This window comes from Conger conger, chromosome 3, assembly GCF_963514075.1.
Source record: "Conger conger chromosome 3, fConCon1.1, whole genome shotgun sequence".
Lineage (NCBI taxonomy): Eukaryota > Metazoa > Chordata > Actinopteri > Anguilliformes > Congridae > Conger > Conger conger.
This window is the reverse complement of record NC_083762.1, coordinates 54,269,927-54,293,354: the sequence shown is the minus strand read 5'-3', so window position 1 is coordinate 54,293,354 and position 23,428 is coordinate 54,269,927. Positions and strand designations below refer to the sequence as shown.

Here is a 23,428-nt window from a genome sequence, read left to right as displayed (position 1 = left end):
TAATGTCAGTGTCTTGGACCTTTGCCTTTTCACGGCAAAGGTCCAGCGAACCAAATGCATAATAATGCTATTCTAAAAATGTTCTAACTTGGAGAAACGTCGATAGAATGTCCATGGTTTACTTTCTCTGAAGGAATTATCATTGTTGTCCTTTTTGCCATTGCTTACTTCTACAAAAGTACTTGTACATAGGAACACTATTATCTACGTTTTGTATGGGCTCTCTGGAACACGATCAGCACAAGTACCAGGTTTTCTGACCAGTATTGGTAATCCAGTTGCACAGTAAAAGCGTGATCCCCTCCTGTGGGCTAAAAATACAGTATAACTTCAGCTCAGCCTAGAACCTGCTAGTGGTATGCTATTGCAGTAGAGAAGAATTTTAGCTAATAACATTTACACAACATGAGACCCATAATATAATTTCGTTTTCATGTGTCCTTCTGGAGTCTCCAAATGTCCTTTTTGGAAAACTGGTGATAATGTCTAGGGGGATAAAGGGGATAAAGGGGATTTGTCCAGTGTTTTGGCTGTGGCTCCATTTCACACTGGTCGAAGCAGACAGGAAGGTGACAGTAACGCGAATAACCGTACATTACAATAGTGGTATGCAGGAGCGCATCTCTGAACACACAACGCATCAAGCCTCTCAGTGGATAGGCTACAGCAGCAGAAGACTTAAACCGAAATGTTTCGTCAAAGGACCATCATTAGTTCTCAAGTACAAAGTGAAAAGAAACATTTAAATGCGCTTTCTTTATGAACAGGCCAGTACATTCACATGTTGTTAATGAAATGTACAGCTGGATGCAATAGCAACGAATAATTAGTTAAATCATCAATTAATCATGCATAGGCACTAGATAAAAGTTTCACTAAATAGTTTCTGCCTTTCTGGTTGAAGGTGTGTTAAGTGAAATCAGCTGGTGTAGTGATTGGTAGGAATTAAAACCTGCATACACGCGGCACTCCATGCCACATGATTGGGAACCCCTGATCTACAGGATGTCAATCACTATGACCTGTTGGCCTACAAACATACATACATACATACACATGTACAGTTGTATATCAATAGATGCATTGAGAAAATGAAAAAAATTTAAAAAACTATTTTCTCAATGGACTTCCCTTGAATTTTGAATGGAATGCAAGTTTTCTACTTGGTACTTTGATATTTTTTTAATGAAACCTATGTTACCGTTTCAACCTTTGGAAACATTCTGATATTACGCATAGTACCTGACCATTTTATAACTCTCAGCAAGAAAATATGTGTCCTCTTCAGTTTAAGAAATAAACATGATTGTCACAGTGAAATGTGGGTTTGGAAAGCACATCAGAAACAAGTCTTTTGTGTCTGTTCTTTGTTAGAATATTTGTTGAGACTGACTGACTTCAAAAACATAAACATAAAAATAAAGTACATCTGTTCAGACATAAATCTGTGTAAACAACAACTGACTCATAATCCGTCTCTGACCTGCCTTGAACCTTCCTGTAAATATTGAGTGCATAGGGTTTGAATCCTTAGTTATTTATTTTTGACAAGGTATTTTACCTGAGCACAGGTAATATACTTTGTGTGTGTGCATTTCGTGTGAGCGTGTGTGTACATGTGCATGTATGTGGATTTTACATTATGTATGTGAATGTGTGTGCTGTGTGTGTGTGTGTGTGTGTGTGTGTGTTTGTATATATGAGGCAAACATACAGAAACATTTCTCTGATCCACAGCTGTGAGTTGGCAGCTAGATGCATCTGGCCAGCAGAGTCTAAGAGAAAGACAGGTCAGTATGGCAAAAATCTGCACACAGCAATCCTACCCCACCCGCCAAAGGCCGTATGAAGATGACCTGGAGCAGATGGAGCATGGCGGCAACAGGTTAGAGACATAAATGTCTGTGTCCTTAAACATGGATTCATAATTCAACATTCAAGTGTAAAATTCACTATGATACTAACAGAGCACACATGGTCCCTATTACAACCTATATAGGTTATACAGCATTCCACATACAGTAAACTTTGTTAGATAATTGAACACTTACCCCTACATTCAGGGCATACTGTATGCAGTTCAGTTTTCTTTGAGACTGCAAACAGCAGCTTTGGCAGAAACAGAGAAACCATCATTTCACAGAAACCTAATTTCAAAGAAAACTGCAGGAATTAATCTCTAAGTGATTTGGGACCTACGGAATCCCTGAAGGGCAACATAGAAAAAAAACAAAAAAAAACATTGGGTGGTTCAATTTTCAAGATTTCTTTATTTTTTGTTAAAAACAATTATTAAGTTGTTCAAACAATTTATGTTGTTTGAGTGACTTTATCTGTTGAAAATTATGGAAAATTCCACCCATGTGAGCTTTAAATGAAAATGCCTAGCCAGTGTTGTGTTGTAAATATGCTGTATGTTTCTCTGCAAGCTCCATGAATGGTTTATACATTGGTTATTTATTGTGCATTCCATGTATTTTCACTGAAAAAAAAGCAAAAAGTGCAACAACAATGGCTTGGCATTTTCACTTAAATCTCACATGGATGGAATTTTCCATAATTTTCAACAAATAAATTAAGTCGTTCAAACGACATTGTACCATTGAACCATTATTAAGTCACTTAAACCACTTTGTTTGTTTAAATTAGAGTTTTTAATTGTTTTTATGTTGCCCTTCAGGACTTTTATGTTGTCCATAGGGACCTATTATCAGTATATGAGTCTTAACTGAATTCAATGATAAAATTTTGGGTCATCCAAGCCTTAACATCTCTAAGACAGGCCTCCAATTTGGCTATAGCTGGACAGCTTCAGCTGGCTTAATAGATATTTAAAGTTGTGTATCACCTGCATAGCAATGGTATTTAACACCATATATTTTTATGATGTTCCCGAGAGGGAGCATTTAAAGAGAAAAGAGCAAAGGACCCAAAACCGATAATTGGAGTACTCCAAACTGTACCCTGGAATGCTCAGAGGACTTACCATAACAAAATGAGATCTGTCAGAAGGATACGATTTAAACCACAAACGAGCTTGTCCAGTAATGCTAACTGATTTTTCCAGCCTACAGAGGAGAATGTGGTGGTCTATAGTATCAAAGGCAGCACTTAGGTCAAATAAGACAAGAATAGAGATACATTCACAATCCAGGGAGAGAAAGAAATTGTTCAACCAGCGAGGGCTGTTTCAGTTCTATGGTGCTTCCTGAACCCAGACTGAAACTTGTCATATACCTTGTTGGCATGTAGGAAAGAAGAAAGGTGATGAGCTACACATTTCTGAAGGATCTTTGATAAAAAAGGGTCTATAATTGGCTAGGACAGTGGGATCCAGATTTGGTTTCTTGAGTTGATTTCTCCATCTTAAAAGATACAATATGGGGACATAACCTGATAAGAGTGAATAATTAATTCATGTAAATGTAATGAACAGGCAGATGCTCCTTCAATAGCTTTGTGGGTATAGGGTCTAGGAGACATGTGGATTATTTGGAAGAAGAAACTAATTTGATTCAAGTCATTGTGTTCGATTGAATCCCTTAACCTGTTGCCATGTGAAATGAATGACTGAATGTTCTGAAGCAGTCCACTTCAACGAGCACAAAGAAGCCTGAAAGCCCTGAAAGGAGATGCATTTTGTCCTTTTTAAGGACAATGTGAGAGATGAGGTTGTTTTATTGATCACTGGTGCTGTACATGAAAAACATCTCTGTGGGATAAAGGGAAGTGTGTTAATAGAGTTTCTCATTATCACTTGGGAGAAAAGCTCAAAGATCCCCTCAATCTTCAGGGTCTTATAACTTATTATAAAAAAGACTGTAGATCTTCAGAAGTTCCTGGAATCCTTTCTGTCAGTATTATCTATTTTTTCACCAGATTTAAAGTATGCCTCTTATGCTGGGATAATGTAATAATTCAAATCCAATAAAAAAGGACAATTAAAACAAATGACCCTTGAGCAATGTACTTACTTTGACCTCCTTCAATACATATCCAGCTTGTATAGAATGTTAAAGTGTAACGTTCTGGATAATGGGGTCTGCTAAGAAAATATATGTATAAAAAATACACCCTCTCTATTTTCGGTTCAAAGGGTGCACTCTTTGTGTGAGGACACTTCATCTGAGCCCCAGAAGGCCACATCCTTGGACACCAAAAGCAGTTCATTCACAAGGCCTGGGGGCATGACCAGGTAACTAACCGTCCCTTTGCCCTGCAAGATCATTTAAATGCCTCCTGAATCCCAGATTTGCACACAAGCCACTATTCAGGGTCTCATTTATGCAACACAAATATTCTTTCTCATATATTGGAATTCTTGGTTTATACTAAAAATATACTCATGATATGAAGACATAACGGGAACCTATATGCAAAGCACAAACTGTTATATGAAAGGTACAATATACTCAGGATATTGTATGTATTGAATAATATATAGAAATATACAATTTACTACTTTGTTCTCATTGGTATGATTGTGTCTGATAAATATAAACAGAATGTACCGTGCATTTGTGTATTTAGACAGTTGGTACAAGCTCTGTTATTTTGGTTCTGTACTCCAGCACATTAGATTTGAAATTACACAATGAATATCAGGTTAAATATGTGGCAAACTGTCACCATTCATTTGTGGGTGTTTACATCAATATTGGATGATCCATTTAGGAATGACATCCCTTTTTATACATAGCCCCCCATTTTAGGGCCCCCATAACATTTGCTACAAATTGAATCACAGGGTTTATGATTAATCAGGTGTGTTAGTTAGTTGCTTCCTTAGTGCAGATATAAGTTAGCTTTCAGTATCTTTCAGCACCCTAATTCTGTGCCTTTGGAGATTTGCCTTCGCATTTTTATTGGCATTTGTCAACATGGGGACCAGAGTTGTGCCAATGAAAGTCAAGTAAGCCATTATGACGAGAAATAATTTTTTTTTTAAAAGGTTCGGCCAAAAAAAATACTCTTGCCAATATAAACAGTTTGGAACATCATTAAGAAGAAAGAAAGCACTGGTGTATATTTGGAACCATTGCCTTGCTGTAGAATGAAGCACCATCCAATGAATTGGGAGATAAGATGAGATGCTTCTGTACACTTCAGAATTCATTCTACTGCTGTTATCAACAGTTACATCATCAATGAAGGCAAGTGAGCCAGCACCAGTGGCAGTCATACATGATCAAACAATAACACTCCAACCACCATGTTTCACAGATGGGGTGCTTTGGTTCTTTTTGGCCTCCACACTCGCTCATGCCATCACCCTGATACAAGCAGGGCCAGATCATGTTGCTCAAGGACCCTAGGCCCTGACTCTGTTTTGTGCCCCCCCCTAAAAAAACAAAAATTATAAACAGTCGAAGTAATTGCCATTGTTTGATGGATAGAATGTTTGTACAATATTCTTTGATTCTTCTTGGCTACCTAGACAACAATCAGTTCTACTGTTTTAATCTGGACGTGCAACCATACACATGATATGATATGGGGGAAAAGTTGTGTTCCCGTAGGTGACATGTAACATTTTTCCAGTCATTATATTGTGATATAAGGCTACTAGCATTCTTGGCAAGTCCTTACAGATGTAACAGATGAAGCAGTATACTGAGATTAAATAAATGACACTATCTTGCAGCTCACTATTCTATCATTATGAAAAAGTGTTCTCCCTACAGTTCCCTTGCAGTTTCCTGTAAATATGTTCTGATGCACTAAAATGTTTGGGTCTGGCTTTTTTTCCATGATATTTCCACCTTGGATTGGATGATACCATTGCGTGAATTATTTGCATGACCAATACAAATGATTAATTCCTGTTTGATTACAGCCTTTTTATTTGGTGTGCAAATGTGACGCAAATTATGGAACATTTTTTATGTTTTTTTAAAGGGATTTTTCTGCCCCAATTTTTGGACCTCCCACAAAGTTTGAGCCCTAGGCCTGGGCCTTGTTGGCCTATCCGAGGATCCAGCCCTGCATAAAAGTCAATATTGGCCTCATCTGTCCACAAGGCCAAGTGGCAGTGGTTTGCACCTTGTAGTGTAGCCTGTGTAGATCTTTTTGAATTGTGTCTTCTACACACCCACGCCTGCATCCTGAAAAGCATTTCTGATCTTTTGGGCAGGGGTTTGGGCATTTTTATTAATTATGGCAAGAATTATTTTATCAACAACTGTAGAGGTCTACCTTGGCCTACTAGTCCCTTTGCAACTACTGAGCTCACCCATTCACATTTTCTTCTTAATGTTTACTTTGGTAAGCCTATTGTTTGGCCTGTCTCTGACTGTTTTTCTTATTTCTCAGCCTTATTGACTTTCATTGGAACAACTCTGGTCCTAATGTTGACAAACACCAATAACAGATGCCAAAGGCAATCAAAAAGCCTAGAATGAAGACTAGATACTGAAAGCCCTCAAGGAAGCAATTGATTACAACTGACTAATCAGAATCACCTGTGAAACCTTTTGTCCAAAATGTGGCGCCCTGAAATAGGAGGACTGCGTATAAAAGGAGCTGTAGTTCCTACAGAGATCATCCCACCCACTTCAAATCCATTCAGTAGAGCGAAAAGAACAGAAATTGTACCACTGTCCGAATACTGCAACATATGCCATTGCACATTATGTCACCCATATGCATTTTACATAATATTCATAAACAGACCTATAGAATGATAAGGTTCTGACATTTTAAAAAAGCTCAGTATCTCAAAACCACTCAAGACACAGATAGAACCTAATAATTCCCCAGGTCACAATATTATATTTCAGTACATTTAATTTATGTATTTAAGTATTTAAGTATTAAGGCTAATGTGCTAATGCTAATATGACCTGGGATACCGTGGTCTCCAGGGTCTCCCATGTGGTGTTCATGCTGAGGAGCTGGGCCTCAGGCAGATGGCACCAGGAGGCTGAGAGGCCTGACTCCTTCATGGAGCGTTTCCGGGTCCCGGAGCTCAAAGAGTCATCCAGCTGTGCCCCATCCTCACTAGGGAACCCCATTCACCCACGCAAGAGGAAGTAAGTCACAACCTACCACTGATCTCAGACCAGTTAGACAGGGTGAGTATGGCAGGCACACACGTGGTGATTTTACTGAACCTTCCACTGATCTCAGTTAGAATGGGTGATTGCAGGTGGTGCCCTCGTTGTGATCTCATTATGACACATAATCCAGTACTGATCTCAGATCTGTGTGACTAAATCTAGAATTGCACAAACCCTGCTCGTACTCCTAAGCTGGACTGTGTTTAGTCAGATTCCTTAAACCCACTAGCAATGACACTGTGAAAGGACGAGCAGGATTATAAGGACTTTGGGCATTAAAAAATGTATTTGATAGTACAGATGATATAGATATTAACATTGGTATGCTTATTTTGAAGATCCTCAAGAAGATATTTCCAAGTTGAAAAACATCTTTTTAATTTTCAAACTACTTTATCAGCCTTTTGTCCAATGCATGGTCCTCCAGCACCCCTTGCGACCCTGACCAGGAATAAGCGGGTATAGATAGTGGATGGGTGTACTGTATTAATAATACCATGTACTACAATCAAATTATGACATGGGAAAAGCATCAATACATTAAATAACACATCTTGTTACATTGTATTTCAAGTTTGATCAGTCAGTGGCCACTGGCACCTCTCAACGTCAACAACTGTAACAATACAGACGAGTAAGTCTGTCTGCTGTAGTTTTGGTAGAACCTCTAGAATTCTCAGTAGAACTAGTAAACTAGTTGCTTTTCAGTCCTATTCCATAATAGGCAGATTATGGTCAATGATGAGACTTTCATTTTGTGCATATTAGAGAGGTTCTTTTTGTCATGTAAAATAAATTATAAACCCCCAATAAGTTAAGATTGTGATCATTTCAAGAATTAGAATTAGTTAGTTCCAGCTAGCTGTTTACTTTGATCTCCAAAACATGCCATAGAAACCACTGACCTCCACATAGTGAAAATACATTTACTGAGCTGCCTTTGCCACTCTGTGGCATGCAACACACACACACACACACACACACACACACACATACACACAATCACACACACAAAAGAAGAAAATAGAATAATTTATGACTATAGCAGTGGTATAGAAATGAAATCCATATTTCTGCAAATTGTCTGAAACAAGTTACAGTTACATTTTCTTGACTGATCCTGCACAGACTGTAGAATACAGCCAGTGAGTCACAGAAGTTTTGCCATTGATGATCAATGTATGCTACTACTACTTTGCCCCTTCCTGGCTTCCTGCAAACCGTACAGCGCATAGAAAGTACTATGCGGACTTTGCACCAAATATAAACAGGGAAAATAGTGTCAAATGTCTCTTAGTTTGATTTGAAGGTAATAAATAGGTAATAGATGAGTGAACATTATACCAGAATCCCATTAGAGCAGGGATCATCAACTCCGGCCCTCAAATCCAACTCCAGCCCAAGTATTCTTTTCTCCTGGGTAATTAGTGATACCGATTGGTCAGACTGGTAACATACCAGGTAACAGGAGGAAAGGGAAAAGCTGTTTCGAAGCTCAAGGACTGCGAGTTGCTGGTCCCTGCATTAGAGCGACATTAGAAACTATTAGACTAGTTTTAGTGCTGTAGAGCTAGCTATTAATTCACTGCCATCATAGCCCAAACAATGTGAAAATGGCAACGTTGTCTTTAGCAAAAAAGAGGACAAGAAAGAAGAAAAAAAGGATGAAAAGAAAGAGGAGAAAAAAGATGGGGACAAGAAGGATGAAAAGAAGGATGAAAAAAAGGATGAGAAGAAAGATGACAAAAAGGATGAAAAAAAAGATGACAAGAAAGATGACAAAAAGGATGATAAAAAAGATGACAAAAAGAAAGAGGAGCCACCGTAAGTACACAGTAGCCTGGGGGTAGACTGGAGATTTTAGACAAAATAGAACCTTCAAAATGGCACCACTGGAATTTATAGTATAAATTTCACATTACTGTTTTGACCACCTTACAGATAGGGCTCACAACATTTTGAATGACCAAATAATATATATTTTGTTGCAACAAACACTCCCTTATAGAGATAGAATATACTGAAAATACCACATATTTACAATTTATTGCAGTATATTCCATTTCTGTAAGGGATGGGAGGGAAAATTGAAGGAAAATCACCCATGAAACAAAATTTGGTATCATTTCTTCAGGAAGGAGGTGTGGATCATGGACCCAGCGACTGATCTGTACTACCGATGGCTCTCAGTCATCTCTATACCTGCAATGTATAATCTTATGATGCTCATAACAAGGTCAGTAGCACACTACATGTCTGGCCTCTTCTGTATTTCATATTTTCTTTGTCCAATATTAGTCCAAATATGAAACTATTTTGAAAGATGATGTGTCTATAACCCATGGAAGCATTTGACTGGAAACAATTGCTCATCTAACCAAAAGCCTCTGGCCTCAGATTGTATATACAGTGGGGTGCTAAATTTTGGGCACCCCTGGCTTAAATGTCTGTTATAATGAATCTGTATGTGATCGAAATGGTACAGAGTACGAACTCTAAATGGTACATAGTTAAACATGAGACCTTGCTGCAAATTTTAAAACAAGATTGCTTTTTATTAAAAATGTTTATGGGAAAATGGCCCTGTGCAAAATTTTGGGAACCCTTTTGGTTTATTCTTTGTTACTTTTTAAAAAGATGATTACTAAGGCCCAGACCCAGGTGATTTACTCACTAGGCCTTCAATGATTAAGGTGAGTATAATTCCAGGGCTGAACTTTTTAACTCCATGCCTTCTAAAGCATCCAACTGCAGTGACTGTTCTGTCTGGTATTAACAACCATGGGCTCCTCCAAACAGTTGTTCAAGGATTTCAGAATGAAGATGGTTTATTTCCACCAAGAAGGAGAAGGCTTCAAAAACTCTCTCAATGTTTCAAACTACCACTGTCAGAAACATTATTAGAAAATAGAAGATTAATGGAACAATTTAAGTCAAGGCAAGATCTGGAAGACCAAGAAGGATTTCAGATAGAATGGCCTGAGACCTGGTGAGAAATTCTCAGAAAAACCCGCACATCGCTGCAAAAGAGCTGTAAAAAAGAGTAGCAAACACTCGTCAAGCTGTTCACAGCACAAGAATACAACATACTTTAAATGACAAAGACCTACATGGCAGACTTGTCAGAAAGAACACCCTCAACACAACGCATCTGAAGTATACAAAAGAAAACATTGAGAAGCCTGCAGCCTTTTAGAACAATGTGCTTTGGACTGACGAAACCAAAAATAAACTTTTTGGCCACCACCAAAGAAGGTGGTGAATCTTTGGAGAAAAAAGAGTGAAGCCTTTGTAGAGAAGAAGTACATCAGCTGGGGGCTGGAATGGCCTTGGAATGTCCCGACTTGAATATTATTGAAAATCTGTGGAGAGATCTCAAACATGCCGTACATGCAAGGAGGCCAAAGAATATCTTGGATGAGCTAAAGGTGTTCTGCCAGGAAGAATGGGTAAACATTTGAGGAGGAGTTATGAAGTACTGACAGGGTTCCCAAACTTTTGCACAGGGCCTTTTTTTATTTTGAAACTGTAAAAAATGTAAATAAAAAGTAATCTTGCTTCTAAGAACTGTGCCATTTAGCGGTCAGGTTTGCTTCTGTTCACTTAGATATTTATTGTAAAATGCTTTTTGACCAGGGGTGCCGACATTGTTGCACACTTGGTGTACTATGATAAACCACCCAACAAGACAGTGGCCTGATTTATTAGAACAGCAGGTTTATTTTCGGCAGCTTACGCCGTTTTACGCCGAGTAAATATAACCAAGGGATTTTCGATGGACGAACCATGGTTTTTATTAATCAGGGCCACTGTTTTGGTGTACATTTCGTACAGGTGCATTAAGGTGAATGCTTTCCCTAGGGTTCATTTTCAAATGCATTTTCTCACTTAAAGACATAACCATTTCCAACTGGAGATGATTAATGATCAGTATAAAGTTGACTCATTTTTCAGAAAGGAGACTCTACAGTACTGTTTATACTGCTAATTCTGTGCGTTTTGTCTGCCTGGCTGTTATCCCCACAGGGCCTGCTTTAATGAGCTCCAGAACAGTTTCACTACATTATGGATCTGTCTAGATTATTCCTCAGATGCGATCTACCTAATGGACACATTTGTGAGAGCAAGAACGGGTAAGAATAATGTTTTTTTTGTGCAGCTTAATAGCCAATTACATAAATTGATCAAACAACCAATCTGATCGATCAATAAGCTAATAAAATTGTACTGGTTTGCAGAACTTAAGCTTTCCTGGTGTGCTGAACAGTTAAACAATTTAACAATGAAGACACAAGTCAGTCATTAACATATAGATTGAATAGAAACACAATAGAAATACATGTTTGCAATATTTCAAAGTGGGAGCATAGAAAATGAATGATCATTGCAAGATTTTTGACCAGCCCTACTTTTATTCCTTAAAAATGTAAATGCAACTACATGCAGGTGTCACTTGGCTCTGACTCCATCATGTGTTTTCACAATGTCAATATTTTATTTTATTTTTAAATGGAATGGAAAGTTTCACCCAACAGACAATTCACCTTAGGTCTACATCAAATTCTTTGTCAGGCTATAGCAATGAGCATTTGTTTATAGTGGATGGTAGAAAGAAGAGATGTTATTGTGATACATGCCTTATACATACAAAATATAACATGAAATCTGTCCTTTGTTTTACAGGTTTTCTGGAGCAAGGTTTGCTTGTAAAGGACCCAAAGAAGTTGAGAGATAACTACAGAAAGACACCGCAGTTCAAGTTCGACATGTTCTCGCTGTTTCCTACAGATATTTTGATGCTGCAAGTTGGGTTCAACAACCCTGAGCTGAGGTTCAACCGCCTCTTCAGAATCCCGCGACTTTTTGAGTTCTTTGACCGAACGGAAACCAGGACAAACTACCCCAACATTTTCCGAATCAGCAACCTCGTCCTGTATATTCTTGTCATCATTCACTGGAATGCCTGCATTTTCTTCGCCATCTCCAAAACCATCGGGTTTGGCACGGACACCTGGGTGTACCCAAATATCAGCCACCCTGAATATGGTCGCTTGGTTAGGAAGTACATCTACTGCCTCTACTGGTCCACACTTACCCTCACCACCATTGGAGAGACCCCCCCACCTGTAAAGGATGTGGAGTACCTCTTTGTGGTTTGTGACTTCCTCATCGGTGTCCTGATTTTCGCCACCATCGTCGGTAACGTTGGTGCCATGATCTCCAATATGAACGCCTCCCGTGCTGAGTTCCAGGCCAAGATTGACTCCATCAAGCAGTACATGCAGTTCCGGAAGGTCTCCAAAGAACTGGAGGCCAGGGTCATCAAGTGGTTCGACTACCTTTGGACGAACAAGAAAACCTGTGATGAGAGAGAAGTGCTGAAGAACCTGCCGGACAAGCTGAGGGCTGAGATCGCCATCAATGTCCATCTGGACACCCTGAAGAAGGTGCGGATCTTCCAGGACTGCGAAGCGGGGCTCTTGATCGAGCTGGTGCTCAAACTGCAGCCCCAGGTCTTCAGCCCAGGTGACTACATCTGCAAGAAGGGTGACATCGGGCGGGAGATGTACATCATCAAAGAAGGAAAGCTAGCTGTGGTGGCGGATGATGGGATCACGCAGTTCGTGGTGCTCAGCGATGGCGCCTACTTTGGTGAGATCAGCATCCTGGGAATCAAGGGGAGCAAAGCCGGAAACAGAAGGACAGCCAACATCCGAAGCGTGGGCTATTCTGACCTCTTCGCCCTCTCTAAGGACGACCTGATGGAGGCCCTAACTGAGTATCCGGATGCCAAGAAGGCCCTGGAGGAGAAAGGAAAGGCCATCCTGATGAAGGACAACCTGATTGACGAGGCCATAGCTAATGCTGGTGCCGACCCCAAAGATCTAGAGGAGAAGATTGTCCGACTAGACTCCAACCTGGACGTTATACAGACCAAGTTTGCGCGGATGATGGCAGAGTACACCTCCAGCCAGTGCAAAATCAAGCAGCGCATCAGCAACATGGAGGCCAGGGTCAAGTCCCTGCGTGAGGAAGATCTTTCTGAAGTGGTGGAAGTCAAAAAGGACAAATAGCTTTAAGGAGCAGTGTTACCCACTGTTTGCATTTTATATACTGAGGCTGTTGGAATGTTTTTGTTTTCCTTGTTTTTTTGTGAATTACACTGCTAAATTTAGATTGATACTTTTAAATTTATATGCAAGACATGTCCATATATTATTCAGTAAGATGGCCTCAGTTGTGAAATGTATCTTTTTCCTTGATGGTGTAAATACATTTTTGGGTGAAAATAAGCAGAGCAAAGAAGAAAATGGCCTGAGCAGTCACAATATTAGCTGGCAGATCACTAAACCACCAAAACCACAGTTTTTTTTAATGACAAGCAATAACTTGTAATACCTTGTAAATAACTAGGAGATGTGCTCTATTTTGGAAGCAGTATGACTAAGAAGGCAGAAGACTTTGTCTGATGGAAACCATGACAGTGTGTGGAATTAATTTGGCCATAATCTCCCTCTCTGCTCTGGTGAGGTGTATACTACTTATGACCTAAGTATTTAAGTAAGTAAAGGCGCAACTGCTATACAGAGTGTACAAATGAATCTGCTTACATACTACTGTTTTCTTGTAAATTACTGGATATTTTTACAAATACTGTTGAAGGTGGGAATATTTTTTATCTCATTTGATCACTTGTTTTTAAGGTTGGGATACCCTGTCAACAAAATAAATGGGGTTTTTTTAAGATCCTTAAACATGATCTTTACTATGTATGCATTTAAAATAAGAATGTTTTGTTTTTGAAAGGCTAATCTCTACAATTGTGTACAACAAAGTTAAGTCTAGATATCAATAATTGCTTACCCATAAACAATACATTAAAATACATTTTAAATAATATGACACATTGTCAGAAAAAAACAGTTATCTTCAATGGAAGAACATTTTCACTGAACCGAAAACAACTAAGCACACTCAAACAAAAGAGCTTTCCTATTGGCTTTTAACATGGATACACCCAATACCAATGGGAAGGCTCTGTTGTTGTCTCAAACTCTTAAAAATAAATATTTTCTTACTGGGCTTTAATATCTGACAAACCCTATGGAACACATAAAGGCTATACTATTTTATCCAATAATATTTGAAATACATAAATAGAGAAGCCATATCTCTGATATTGGATTGGAATAGACTACAGTAATTATCAGTCTGATGACTGTACTAATGCTGACCAAGTACTACAAGCATACTCACCAACGTGGAGTGTTTTGCTGAAGGCCAGCCTAACAGTTAGTATTCCTATTTGCATGTATTTAAATGTCTGCAGTGTAATTTGATTTCTGCAAGCTTCAACCATGCTGAAAATTCTAAATAAATGTACTAATTAAACACTGAAAAACAGTGTATCTGGCTGTTTTTGTGACGATCCAATAGTCTAATAGTTGAAGATGAATTAGCTACCAAACCCCTTATTGCTGAACTGAGTTGAGTATGGTAGTCTTCCTGGGGGGCCTTTTAATTTTTAATAAATAAATCATTTGTTATTTAACTGATGCTTTTATCCAAAGTGACTTACAGTTGATTAGACGAAGCAGGGGAGAATCCCACCTGGAGCAATGTGGGTTTAAGGGCCTTGCTCAATTGTCCGACAGCTGTGAGGATCTTATTGTGAACCACCAACCTTACAGGTCTCAAGTCATGTTCCTTAGCCACAAGGGTACAGGCTGCCCCTGAATGAATGCATGAGTGTGTAGTGTTGGAGGTGGACAGAGGTTGGGCCACCTTGGTGGAGAGTCACTCCTTGATATGCTGCCACTTCTTTTGCAGTCTTCCCAGTTTATGGTGTTGATGTGACCCCTTTAAAGGTTGATCCTGATGTTATCCTTGTACCACATTTTAGACCTCCAGGGCCCAGTATTTGATAACATTTTTGGATTGGATTACAGTAATTGGATAAGATTAAATCTTGGAATTTGGCATTTCAAAACGAGAAGTTGTAATCGTGATCCTAAAATTTGGAATGAGGATCTTGTTATGCAATCCAACCTAGAATATAGATCCCATGTTGTTTTTGAACATTTCAAAATTTGAAGGTGGAGATTAGGATAGTTTTGACACTGAAAATCATGATAATCTTGATCCCACTGAAAGGAGAGATTCAGGATAGATCCAAGGAAGGGCATGTGGGTCATGCAGATATAAATAGTTTTCTCCAGTGATTATTAACAGGCACAATGACCCTTATCCATTTATCCACAAAACAATATCTATTCTAAACAGACCATAAAACATTAAAGAACCCTACAAAACTAAAAGCTGCAAAAATGCTTTGGAATGTTGTGGCAGTACTGATACCCAAATAATAATAATAATAATAATAATAATAATAATAATAAATGGCTCTTCAATAATCCGTCCATCCTTCCATCCTTCCATCCATCCATTATATTAACCTGCTTATTCTGAACAGGGTCAATGTATCCCAGCATACATTGGGCAAAAGGCAGGAATACACCCTGGACAGGTCAGCAGTTCATTACAGGGCACACACACCATTCACTCACACACTCCTACCCATGGGCAATTTAGATTCTCCAGTTTTTGGACTGTGGGAGGAAACCGGAGTGCCCGGAGGAAACTTACGCGAACACAGGGACAACATGCAAACTCCACACAGAGACCGACCGGGATTCGAACCCAGGACCTCCTTGCTGTGATGCCGCAGTGCTACCCACTGCACCATCCGTGCCACCCCTCTTCAATAATATAAACTGAAATATTTGCCCTTTCTCCCTTTGAATCCCAAATAATAAATAAAAACAAAATATGAATATGGGGTTCTGGAACTTAAACACTACATGAACTCAAACAAAACCAAAACCAGCAGGGCTTCGCAATGATAGGCCCAAGGCCCTGATACAGGCAAAACAGTAATGCAAAAAATGCCTAGAAATTTAATTTAAGTATTCTCAAATGTCAGCATAAACCACTAATGGTTTTTCTGTCATGATGTCTCACTGGAAGAAGGTAGGATCAGAAAAGCAATCAGGTGTGCAGGTCACTGCCTCTCTTAAGCCCAAAAGAAAGGGCTTGTCACATACTGATTGGCCAAGAGGGGAAAGCAGTTCAGAGTTTTCAGAGTTTTCTTCAGGGCATTGATTGGCCTGGGGTTTCTTCTCACTCGGCGTGCTGCTGGCCAACTCTTACCTTTGACCCTCTGCTGCATTGGGGGTTCCATTTCCAGGCCATCTGAACCATCGTCACTGCTGTTGTCAGTAGGAAGTGACTGTGTCACATCAGCTGGGTGCTGATGTTCAGGCTGTGCAACTGGATCCTGGCAGAATTTTATACAGCACAAGGCTGCAGCATGCAGTAACTGCACAGGGCCCTTTCTATGGCTCCTGATGCTGGATATCCTAGGACTGGAGCAGCAGTCAGTTTGTCTTTGAGTGGCATGAAAGCCTGTTGCTGTGACTTCTCCCACTGGAATTTGGTTGTTTTCTTTAGGAGAGAGTAAGTGGGTTAGCACCCTCTGCAAATCCCAGGACAAATTTGCGGTAATAATTGCAAGAAAGCCCGAGAAATGCTTGCAATTCCTGAGTCCTGCAAGTCTTTGATCAGGGTAGGATTGGGACTTATTCTCTCCCCGCTGACAACATGCCCTAAGAAGATGACCTCCTCTTTTAACAGCTGGTATTTCTTAGGTTTAACCTTAAGACCATAGCTGTGAAGACATTTGAAGACATCAGCAAGGCGCTGGTGGCTCTCGTCAACCGTCATTCCCAGGATAATAATGTCATCCAAGTAGATGAGCAGTGTCTTCCACTGCAGGCCACAGAGAACCAGATCCATGGCTCTCTGGAAGATGCTGGCCACATTTACTAACCCAAGTGGTATGAGCGTATATTCGTAAAGGCTATACCTTGTGATAAAAGCTGTCTTGTCATCATCCTTATGATCCATGGCAATCTGCTAATAGCCACACTGGAGAGCCAGGGTTGAGACATCAGACACTCCTCTATTTTTGGAAGTAGGTAAGCATCTTTACAAATAATGCTGTTCAGGTGCTGGTAGTGAATGCTCCAGTGGACACCACCATCTTTTTTGTGTACAAGGACAACTCTACATTAGCCTCTAGAAATGTTTGATATTTGATATTTTTGATACTAACACCTCCATGCTCAACAAGTGGAAAGGTGTTCTTCTCTACAAAGGCTTCACCGTTTTTTCTCCAAACCAGGGGCTGCAAGCGTCTAGGTCTGGCTTTGAGTTGCACTGCAGCTGCAAAATGAGTCAAAAAGGCCCAAATTTCATATGCACAAGGCAGGAAGTGGGGCAAAGAAGAAAAGCAGAAGAACAATATAAAGGTAAGAATCACCACGATTGTGCGTGCACTGGAATGGATAAATGGGAGCTGTCCTTCTGGCATTTCTTTCAAAAACACAATAAACATCTTGGATCCAAATCCAAATTCCAAAAATTAAATCCTTGGGAGGTTTTTGTTTTTTTTTGGTTAAAGAACAGGTGTTATTTTTTCATGTGGGATTACCATTGCTAAAAGATATACTCCATCCTGAAGGCTTTTTCTACCATAACCATATCCACTCTGTACAGGGTCATGGTTATTATCAAAAGACAAAATTCAGGTGATTAATATCTCTGTGGCAGAGGCGATGTCGCAGAACAACAGCCGGCTGCTTCCCATTCCACTTCGGGGAGAATGAGGGGACATACCTGCTCAACACTCATGAGCTGACTGACTTCCCTGATCAAGTGAAAGCCCATGGACCCTAGGTGAGGTCTACTACAGTACTCATGACCAGTATAAATGGAATTCTGCCAGCAATGTGGTTAAATATGTGGATGAACAGGTGGAGTTATTCTGTCAATATGTGTCAGGTCTGCCAGAGTCGCAGGACTCTGTACTGAATTATTTATTTTTTACTTCTTCCTTGGGACTCAAATCAATGTCATCAGGAAAACAGACGAGTTGAAAACAAAAGGGTGTATGCATACAGTGAGTAGAGTTCCAACAGATGGCATTGACGGCTACATATCAGATTATTTCAAGAACTATCAGCATAACTGAAATGCTACTTTTAGTAATACTGTTCACAACCTTTTGTTCATTAAACCAAGTTTTGTTTGGATCCAAATTCTACACTAAATTACTTGTAAATGGCTACTAGCGGACAACTATTGCATGACAAAAAATTATGAAACGCAAAGCACAACATTGTGAAATGTACCAATTGTCCCAAAAAAACAAAAAACTGTAATTTGTTTGATTGCATAAGTAAGTTTTCCACAGCTTCACTTGTCATGATAAGACTAGAAACATTTCCTGTCCATTTCCTGTCCTGCAAATGTGGAGTTATGCAGTACTTGCATCTTGGCTATCTTTCCAAAGGACAGAATGTATTTATTTATAATAAATAAATACCCTAAAACAGAAGTGGACAAATTGCTTGTCCGGGCACCCAGGACAACCAGATCCTTGTTTTTACTAGGGTTAACAATAATCTTCAAGGCTTCTCAAGCTAATTTCAAAAGAGGAATCGGATCAAAATGGAAAATGCTGATTCCCAATAAACACACAAGTGAGGGTCAGCATCACACTCCCTCATCGCTGATTAAAGGTTGTGAGTCATATCCAGTCTTGTAGCATATTGAGGGAGTTTAAAAGCTGTGTGTCTGGGTCTGAGGTGTCTCACCACCACCTCTGCTCGGCTGGTCTTCCTGGATGTCACGCCTCAGGAGAACTCGTAAGAAATCACAATTTACTCTTCCCAAAGGACGTGATGAAAAAAGCAGTCACTTTTATTTAGCATTATGTTTAAACACCACGTTAACTTTGTCATCGTTCAATGACATTTTTTTCAGAGAACATCTTTGTCCAAATAAACCTACAAATAACCAACTGCTTTCCCTTCTGATCTTTATTTAAACGTCACATTTTTGCTTTTTTTCCAAGCTCCGCAGCCGAGATGCCTCTTCCTGGCTGTGCGTCATCGGCAGTAGTACAAACCACAGGAAATTGAAATAAAATGATGGAAACCAGACAATACCAAAAAAAAAAAGGTTTTCCTGCTGAATGGCCGGGGGAAGGTTTCTGAATATGCATGGTCAGAAGAACATTGGTATAGAGGTATTGTGTGAACCCATCAGCCCCCCGCACCTTCCTCAGACACATTGTACTGTACGTTATCTAGGTCAGGGATACTGTGCTGGGAATTACTCGCTACTGAAGTATTAAAAACAACAGTTCACTTCGGTACTGTAATAACATGTTCACAATTTGACTTTGAATGACCAATGTCTCAAGGATCCTACAGTACAAGAAGTACAAGAAAACAAAATCCAGCTGAAAGCCTGAATGAAGAAAAATATTTTTTGTGGTGTCGAGATAAGGAAGAGACTAATGTTTTAATGTGAAATAAGAATGGACCAAAGCTTTTTAAGACCAGTTTTCTTTTTTTGGAGCACATAATGCCTTGGTTCTAGATGCAGCCAAAAAATTTAGCAGCACACGTTGTCCAAAATGGCATTACAAATTATGAATTACACACAGTAAAAACAGCTCCCTGGACTCAAGAGTGAACATGTTTCTTCAGTAATCATCCCAAACATTTAACCAAACATTGTCGTAAAACAGCTATCTGGGAAGACATCTGATTGATGCTTAAAAAAAAAAGAAAAAAAGGAGAAGTTGATAAAACGTGCCGACATTCTGAAAATTTTTAAGTGCACTTTCACACAGGAAATGATCTAGTGGCAAACCATTTTAAGGGTTGCTGGATGCATTTTATGGGCAGGAATATAAATTCACATTTTATAATTGGTTCCTTCTAGCATGTGGCCATTCCGAGTAAAGGTACTAGACTGACAGTTGGGGGTTGGGTCTGACAGTTACATGGGTTTGGGAAGAGGGGGGGCATCTCTTTTGTGCTTTGCTCAGAAAGTCTACATTTTCAAGGCTGAGGTTCCAGAACATTCTGCAGTACTCCTTCTGTTGCTACTCCCTGGACAGCACACCTGTGGGAGCCCCGTTACATAAGAACAGCAGTGGTTACAGCAAGGCCCGGGACCAGGAGACACCCGGTCCCAAATAACCAATGGGGCTTCAGGGTAGGCTTAACAGACCAGAAAGTAACAGAGCGGGAGACTTAAGTTGTTTTTTTTTTTTTCTATTCTGTTTTAAAAAAAATTTTTTTTTTTTTTTTTTTACCAAATGTTCTTTTCCCACTTTTTATATGCCCCTCCCCTCCCACACACACACACAGACACTCACAAAGAAGTTAAACTCCAGTCAAGCCAACGAAAAAATAACAGATTTTACCCTTACAATAAATAGCAACGAAAGAATTCTGTACATATGAGAAGGGTGGGGGGGATTGGGGGTATGCCACACATTCATACATCTAGGGGGACAGTGGGTGGGAAATAAAAAATAAAGATCACATGTGGTTTCTCTCCTGTTCCCATCCCTGTGGCCTCAGGGTGCGAGCCAGGACACAGACAGCCCAACCATGGCTCTCCGACGTACAGCCCCGTTTCGGCTTCTCGCCCCCGTCTCCCTCCCTTTCCTTATTTTGCGATTACGTTTCTTTTTTTTGGGACAGGGGGGGTTATTAGTTCTCTGCCTCGTCCCGCCTTCCCGCTCCTCTCTTCTCCTCTCCGGGGGGGAGGGGAGTCACAGCATGCCAAAGCCCTTCGCGTACGTTATGGCCTTCAGCAGTCTCTCCCTCAGCTTCTCCTTGCTACAGTACTCGGGAAGCAGAAGGACGTTGAAGCAGGTGTGAGAAGTGGGGAGCCTGGTGGAGGGGAGGAGCAAAGGGGAAGGCTGTTCCAGCCAATCACAGACTCACAGTACCACTTACGGAAATGCATTTCAATGTACTGAAACAAAACATTATTAAGATATTGTAACACTTCACAATATGAGTGAACACAGTGGCTTCAGAAAGTATTCCCCCTTTTTGCACACTTTGTGTTGTAAATGGATAAAAGAGCTATTTTTGGCTATCAACACAATACACAATAAATCATAATTTCATATTTCAAAGTAAAAACTTGTTCTTCGAAATTTTGGCAAATTTAGTAAAAATCAAAAACTTAAATCTGTCAAGTAGTCAGAGCCTTTAAGGTGGCCCTCTAAATTGTGGTCAGGTGCATCCTGATTATCTTTTATCCGTTTTATTATTATATTTAGATGGGTCTAGAACTTGATTGGAGTCCACCTGTTTAGAAAGGCACACACCTATATGTATATAAGGTCCACAATTCACACTGCATGTCAAAAACCAAGCCATGAAGTCCAAGGAACTCTGTAGACCTTCATACAATTGTGGCGGGGCATAGATTAGGCCAACAGTATGAAACCATTTCTAAAACTTTGTATGTTTCCAGGAGCTGACCAAGAACCCAACAGTCACTAAAGGCCCGGACACACCAAACCGACGGTCGGCCGCGGAGCGCCGACAAAGATCGCCTCGCGTCGATACGCGTCGTTAATGTTGGCTGTGCCGAACACACCGCGGTCCGCCGACGGCCGAGTCGCACGTATGTTCTGCGCCTGCGTGAGAGGTAATAACTCTCCACACCAGCAGGTGGCGGTAGTCTGTATTTGTCTTTCAAAAAATGGAAACCGGAAGACCGGGGAATGCGTTTGCATTGCGTTGGACCTAGAAGCAGCTATTGTCTCGCTCACAACAAACAGTTTGCAGCAATTTCCTTGTTCTCTCGCTATTTAGTAATACTAATCGAAAATTATGTCTGGTAGTGATAGTAACTTTGGAATGGCTTGCTTTCGTCGCTTCCGTTTCTCTTCTCATGCACTGATTCGCTAGCAGGACAGCCAATCACAGAGCTCTCTCTCTCATCGACGGCTCCAGGCGCCCTCCAAAACACGCTGACGGAGTGTCGGCGTGCGGGACACACCGGAAAGACTCGGCCGACAGGGCGCCACCGATGTCCGATGGCCGACCATCGGTTTGGTGTGTCCGGGCCTTAACAGAGTTTTGGGCAAAAATGACAATTTATCCATTTAAAATTAAACCTACTGTTGCAGTTCAGTTTGTTACAGTTGCACATTCCCAGTCCTGACAAAAGGCTGAGTTTGGCCGGCATAATTGAAGCGGCATAATTGAAGCGGCATAATTGGCCCGCCGCTCCGAGGGAGGGGAGGACTCAGCAGGAGGAGGATCGCTGCATACAACAACAGATCGCCTCAGAGTCACAGCTGTGGTTGGAGAGGCTGTGGCCTGGAATAATCACACTTCAGATTATTCGATCCATTCATGCTGCCGGGGGACCTGGTCGTATGTATACAGTGTATCCTAGATAACATTGGTGATTGGTATGGATAGGGTACAACTGGCAACCAAATTGGGAGAAAAAGGGAAAAATCTGAAATACATTTTTAAAGTTTTTTTTATCTACAACACAATAACGTGAAGTGGTCTGAATACTTTCTGAAGCCACTGTATTTCAATTATTTCCATTTTCTGATTAATGAAAATCTGTATGTTCAGAAACACATGTACAATTTATTGTATGAAATGCTATTTCTCTATTATGGTCGGAAATAATACAGCAATACTAGAATACAGTAGAACCTCAGACAACTAAACACATCGGGAAAGAAGGTCGTTTGGAACACGGAAACTCTAAAAGTGACGTTGAAATACACCTAATATTATTAAATGAAATGAGCCTATTTACTTCAGTTCAGTTTATTTGGAGTCATAAAAAACGAATAACCTCTTTGGAATTTGTCCAGACAGCTACTGTTACTGCTTGTTGTATTCTTAGCAACTGAATCTGTACTTCCCTCGAGGATCTTTCAGCGCACTTGTCCCAGGTGACACCAATGGTAAGCGAAAGTTGCCGCTTGTATTGGGCCCTAGCCATCAGTATGAAGCAATATTTGCTATACGTACAATGATTTACCTGCTTCTCACTTCCACTCAACAAAATTCTTTGTCCTTTTTTGTAGGTTACTCTTTAGCAACAGCCGTGAAGCTCAGCCCTTTGTCTAATTTTCACATAATTTCAGTTGTTACTTGTTTGCGGTTTTCAGTAGTCATTTCATATATTATTCCATTCATGGAAGGTTGACCAGACTATTTTGCTTTTCTGAGTTTGTACTGTATATGGGAAAATGCATAAATATTTATAGCTGAAGATTTGTCAGCTGCACATTCATGCTGGGAATGTCTCGTTCAACCAAATCCCAATTGGATTAAGATCTGGTGACTCTGCAGGCCATTGGAGTACACCAAACTCAGACATGTTCATGGAACCAGCTTGAGATGACGTGTACTTCGTGACATGGCACGTTATTGCTTGAATTAGCGATCAGAAGA

The 23,428-nt window shown here is 40.2% G+C and overlaps 2 protein-coding genes across 4 annotated transcripts in view; one reads left to right on the top strand and one right to left on the bottom strand.

Annotated features, from left to right (window-relative positions):
• The first annotated feature begins 1,796 nt into the window (after nucleotides 1–1,796).
• Nucleotides 1,797–13,132, top strand: cnga3a (cyclic nucleotide gated channel subunit alpha 3a). Its single transcript, XM_061234854.1, has 8 exons — nucleotides 1,797–1,885; nucleotides 4,097–4,195; nucleotides 6,864–7,031; nucleotides 7,633–7,692; nucleotides 8,691–8,882; nucleotides 9,193–9,294; nucleotides 11,085–11,191; nucleotides 11,742–13,132. Exons 1-8 carry the CDS (start codon nucleotides 1,797–1,799, stop codon nucleotides 13,130–13,132), a joined length of 2,208 nt encoding a protein of 735 aa, XP_061090838.1.
• A 5,724-nt stretch (nucleotides 13,133–18,856) lies between these two features.
• ube3a (ubiquitin protein ligase E3A) overlaps nucleotides 18,857–23,428 on the bottom strand; it is a 29,590-nt gene continuing 25,018 nt past the window's right edge. For all 3 annotated transcript variants that reach the window (XM_061234850.1, XM_061234851.1, XM_061234852.1), the window contains exon 11: nucleotides 18,857–20,875. In XM_061234850.1, coding sequence (XP_061090834.1) covers nucleotides 20,755–20,875 — 121 coding nt within the window. In that variant the 3' untranslated portion in view covers nucleotides 18,857–20,754. The remainder of the gene's footprint in view (nucleotides 20,876–23,428) is intronic.

Bases quoted from the DNA above. Each gene is read 5' to 3' on its own strand.
- cnga3a (XM_061234854.1), top strand. From the start codon at position 1,797: ATGGCAAAAATCTGCACACAGCAATCCTACCCCACCCGCCAAAGGCCG. The intron at 1,886-4,096 runs GTTAGAGACATA...TTCGGTTCAAAG, and splicing joins ATGGAGCATGGCGGCAACAG to GGTGCACTCTTTGTGTGAGG. The intron at 8,883-9,192 runs GTAAGTACACAG...TCATTTCTTCAG, and splicing joins AAAAAGAAAGAGGAGCCACC to GAAGGAGGTGTGGATCATGG.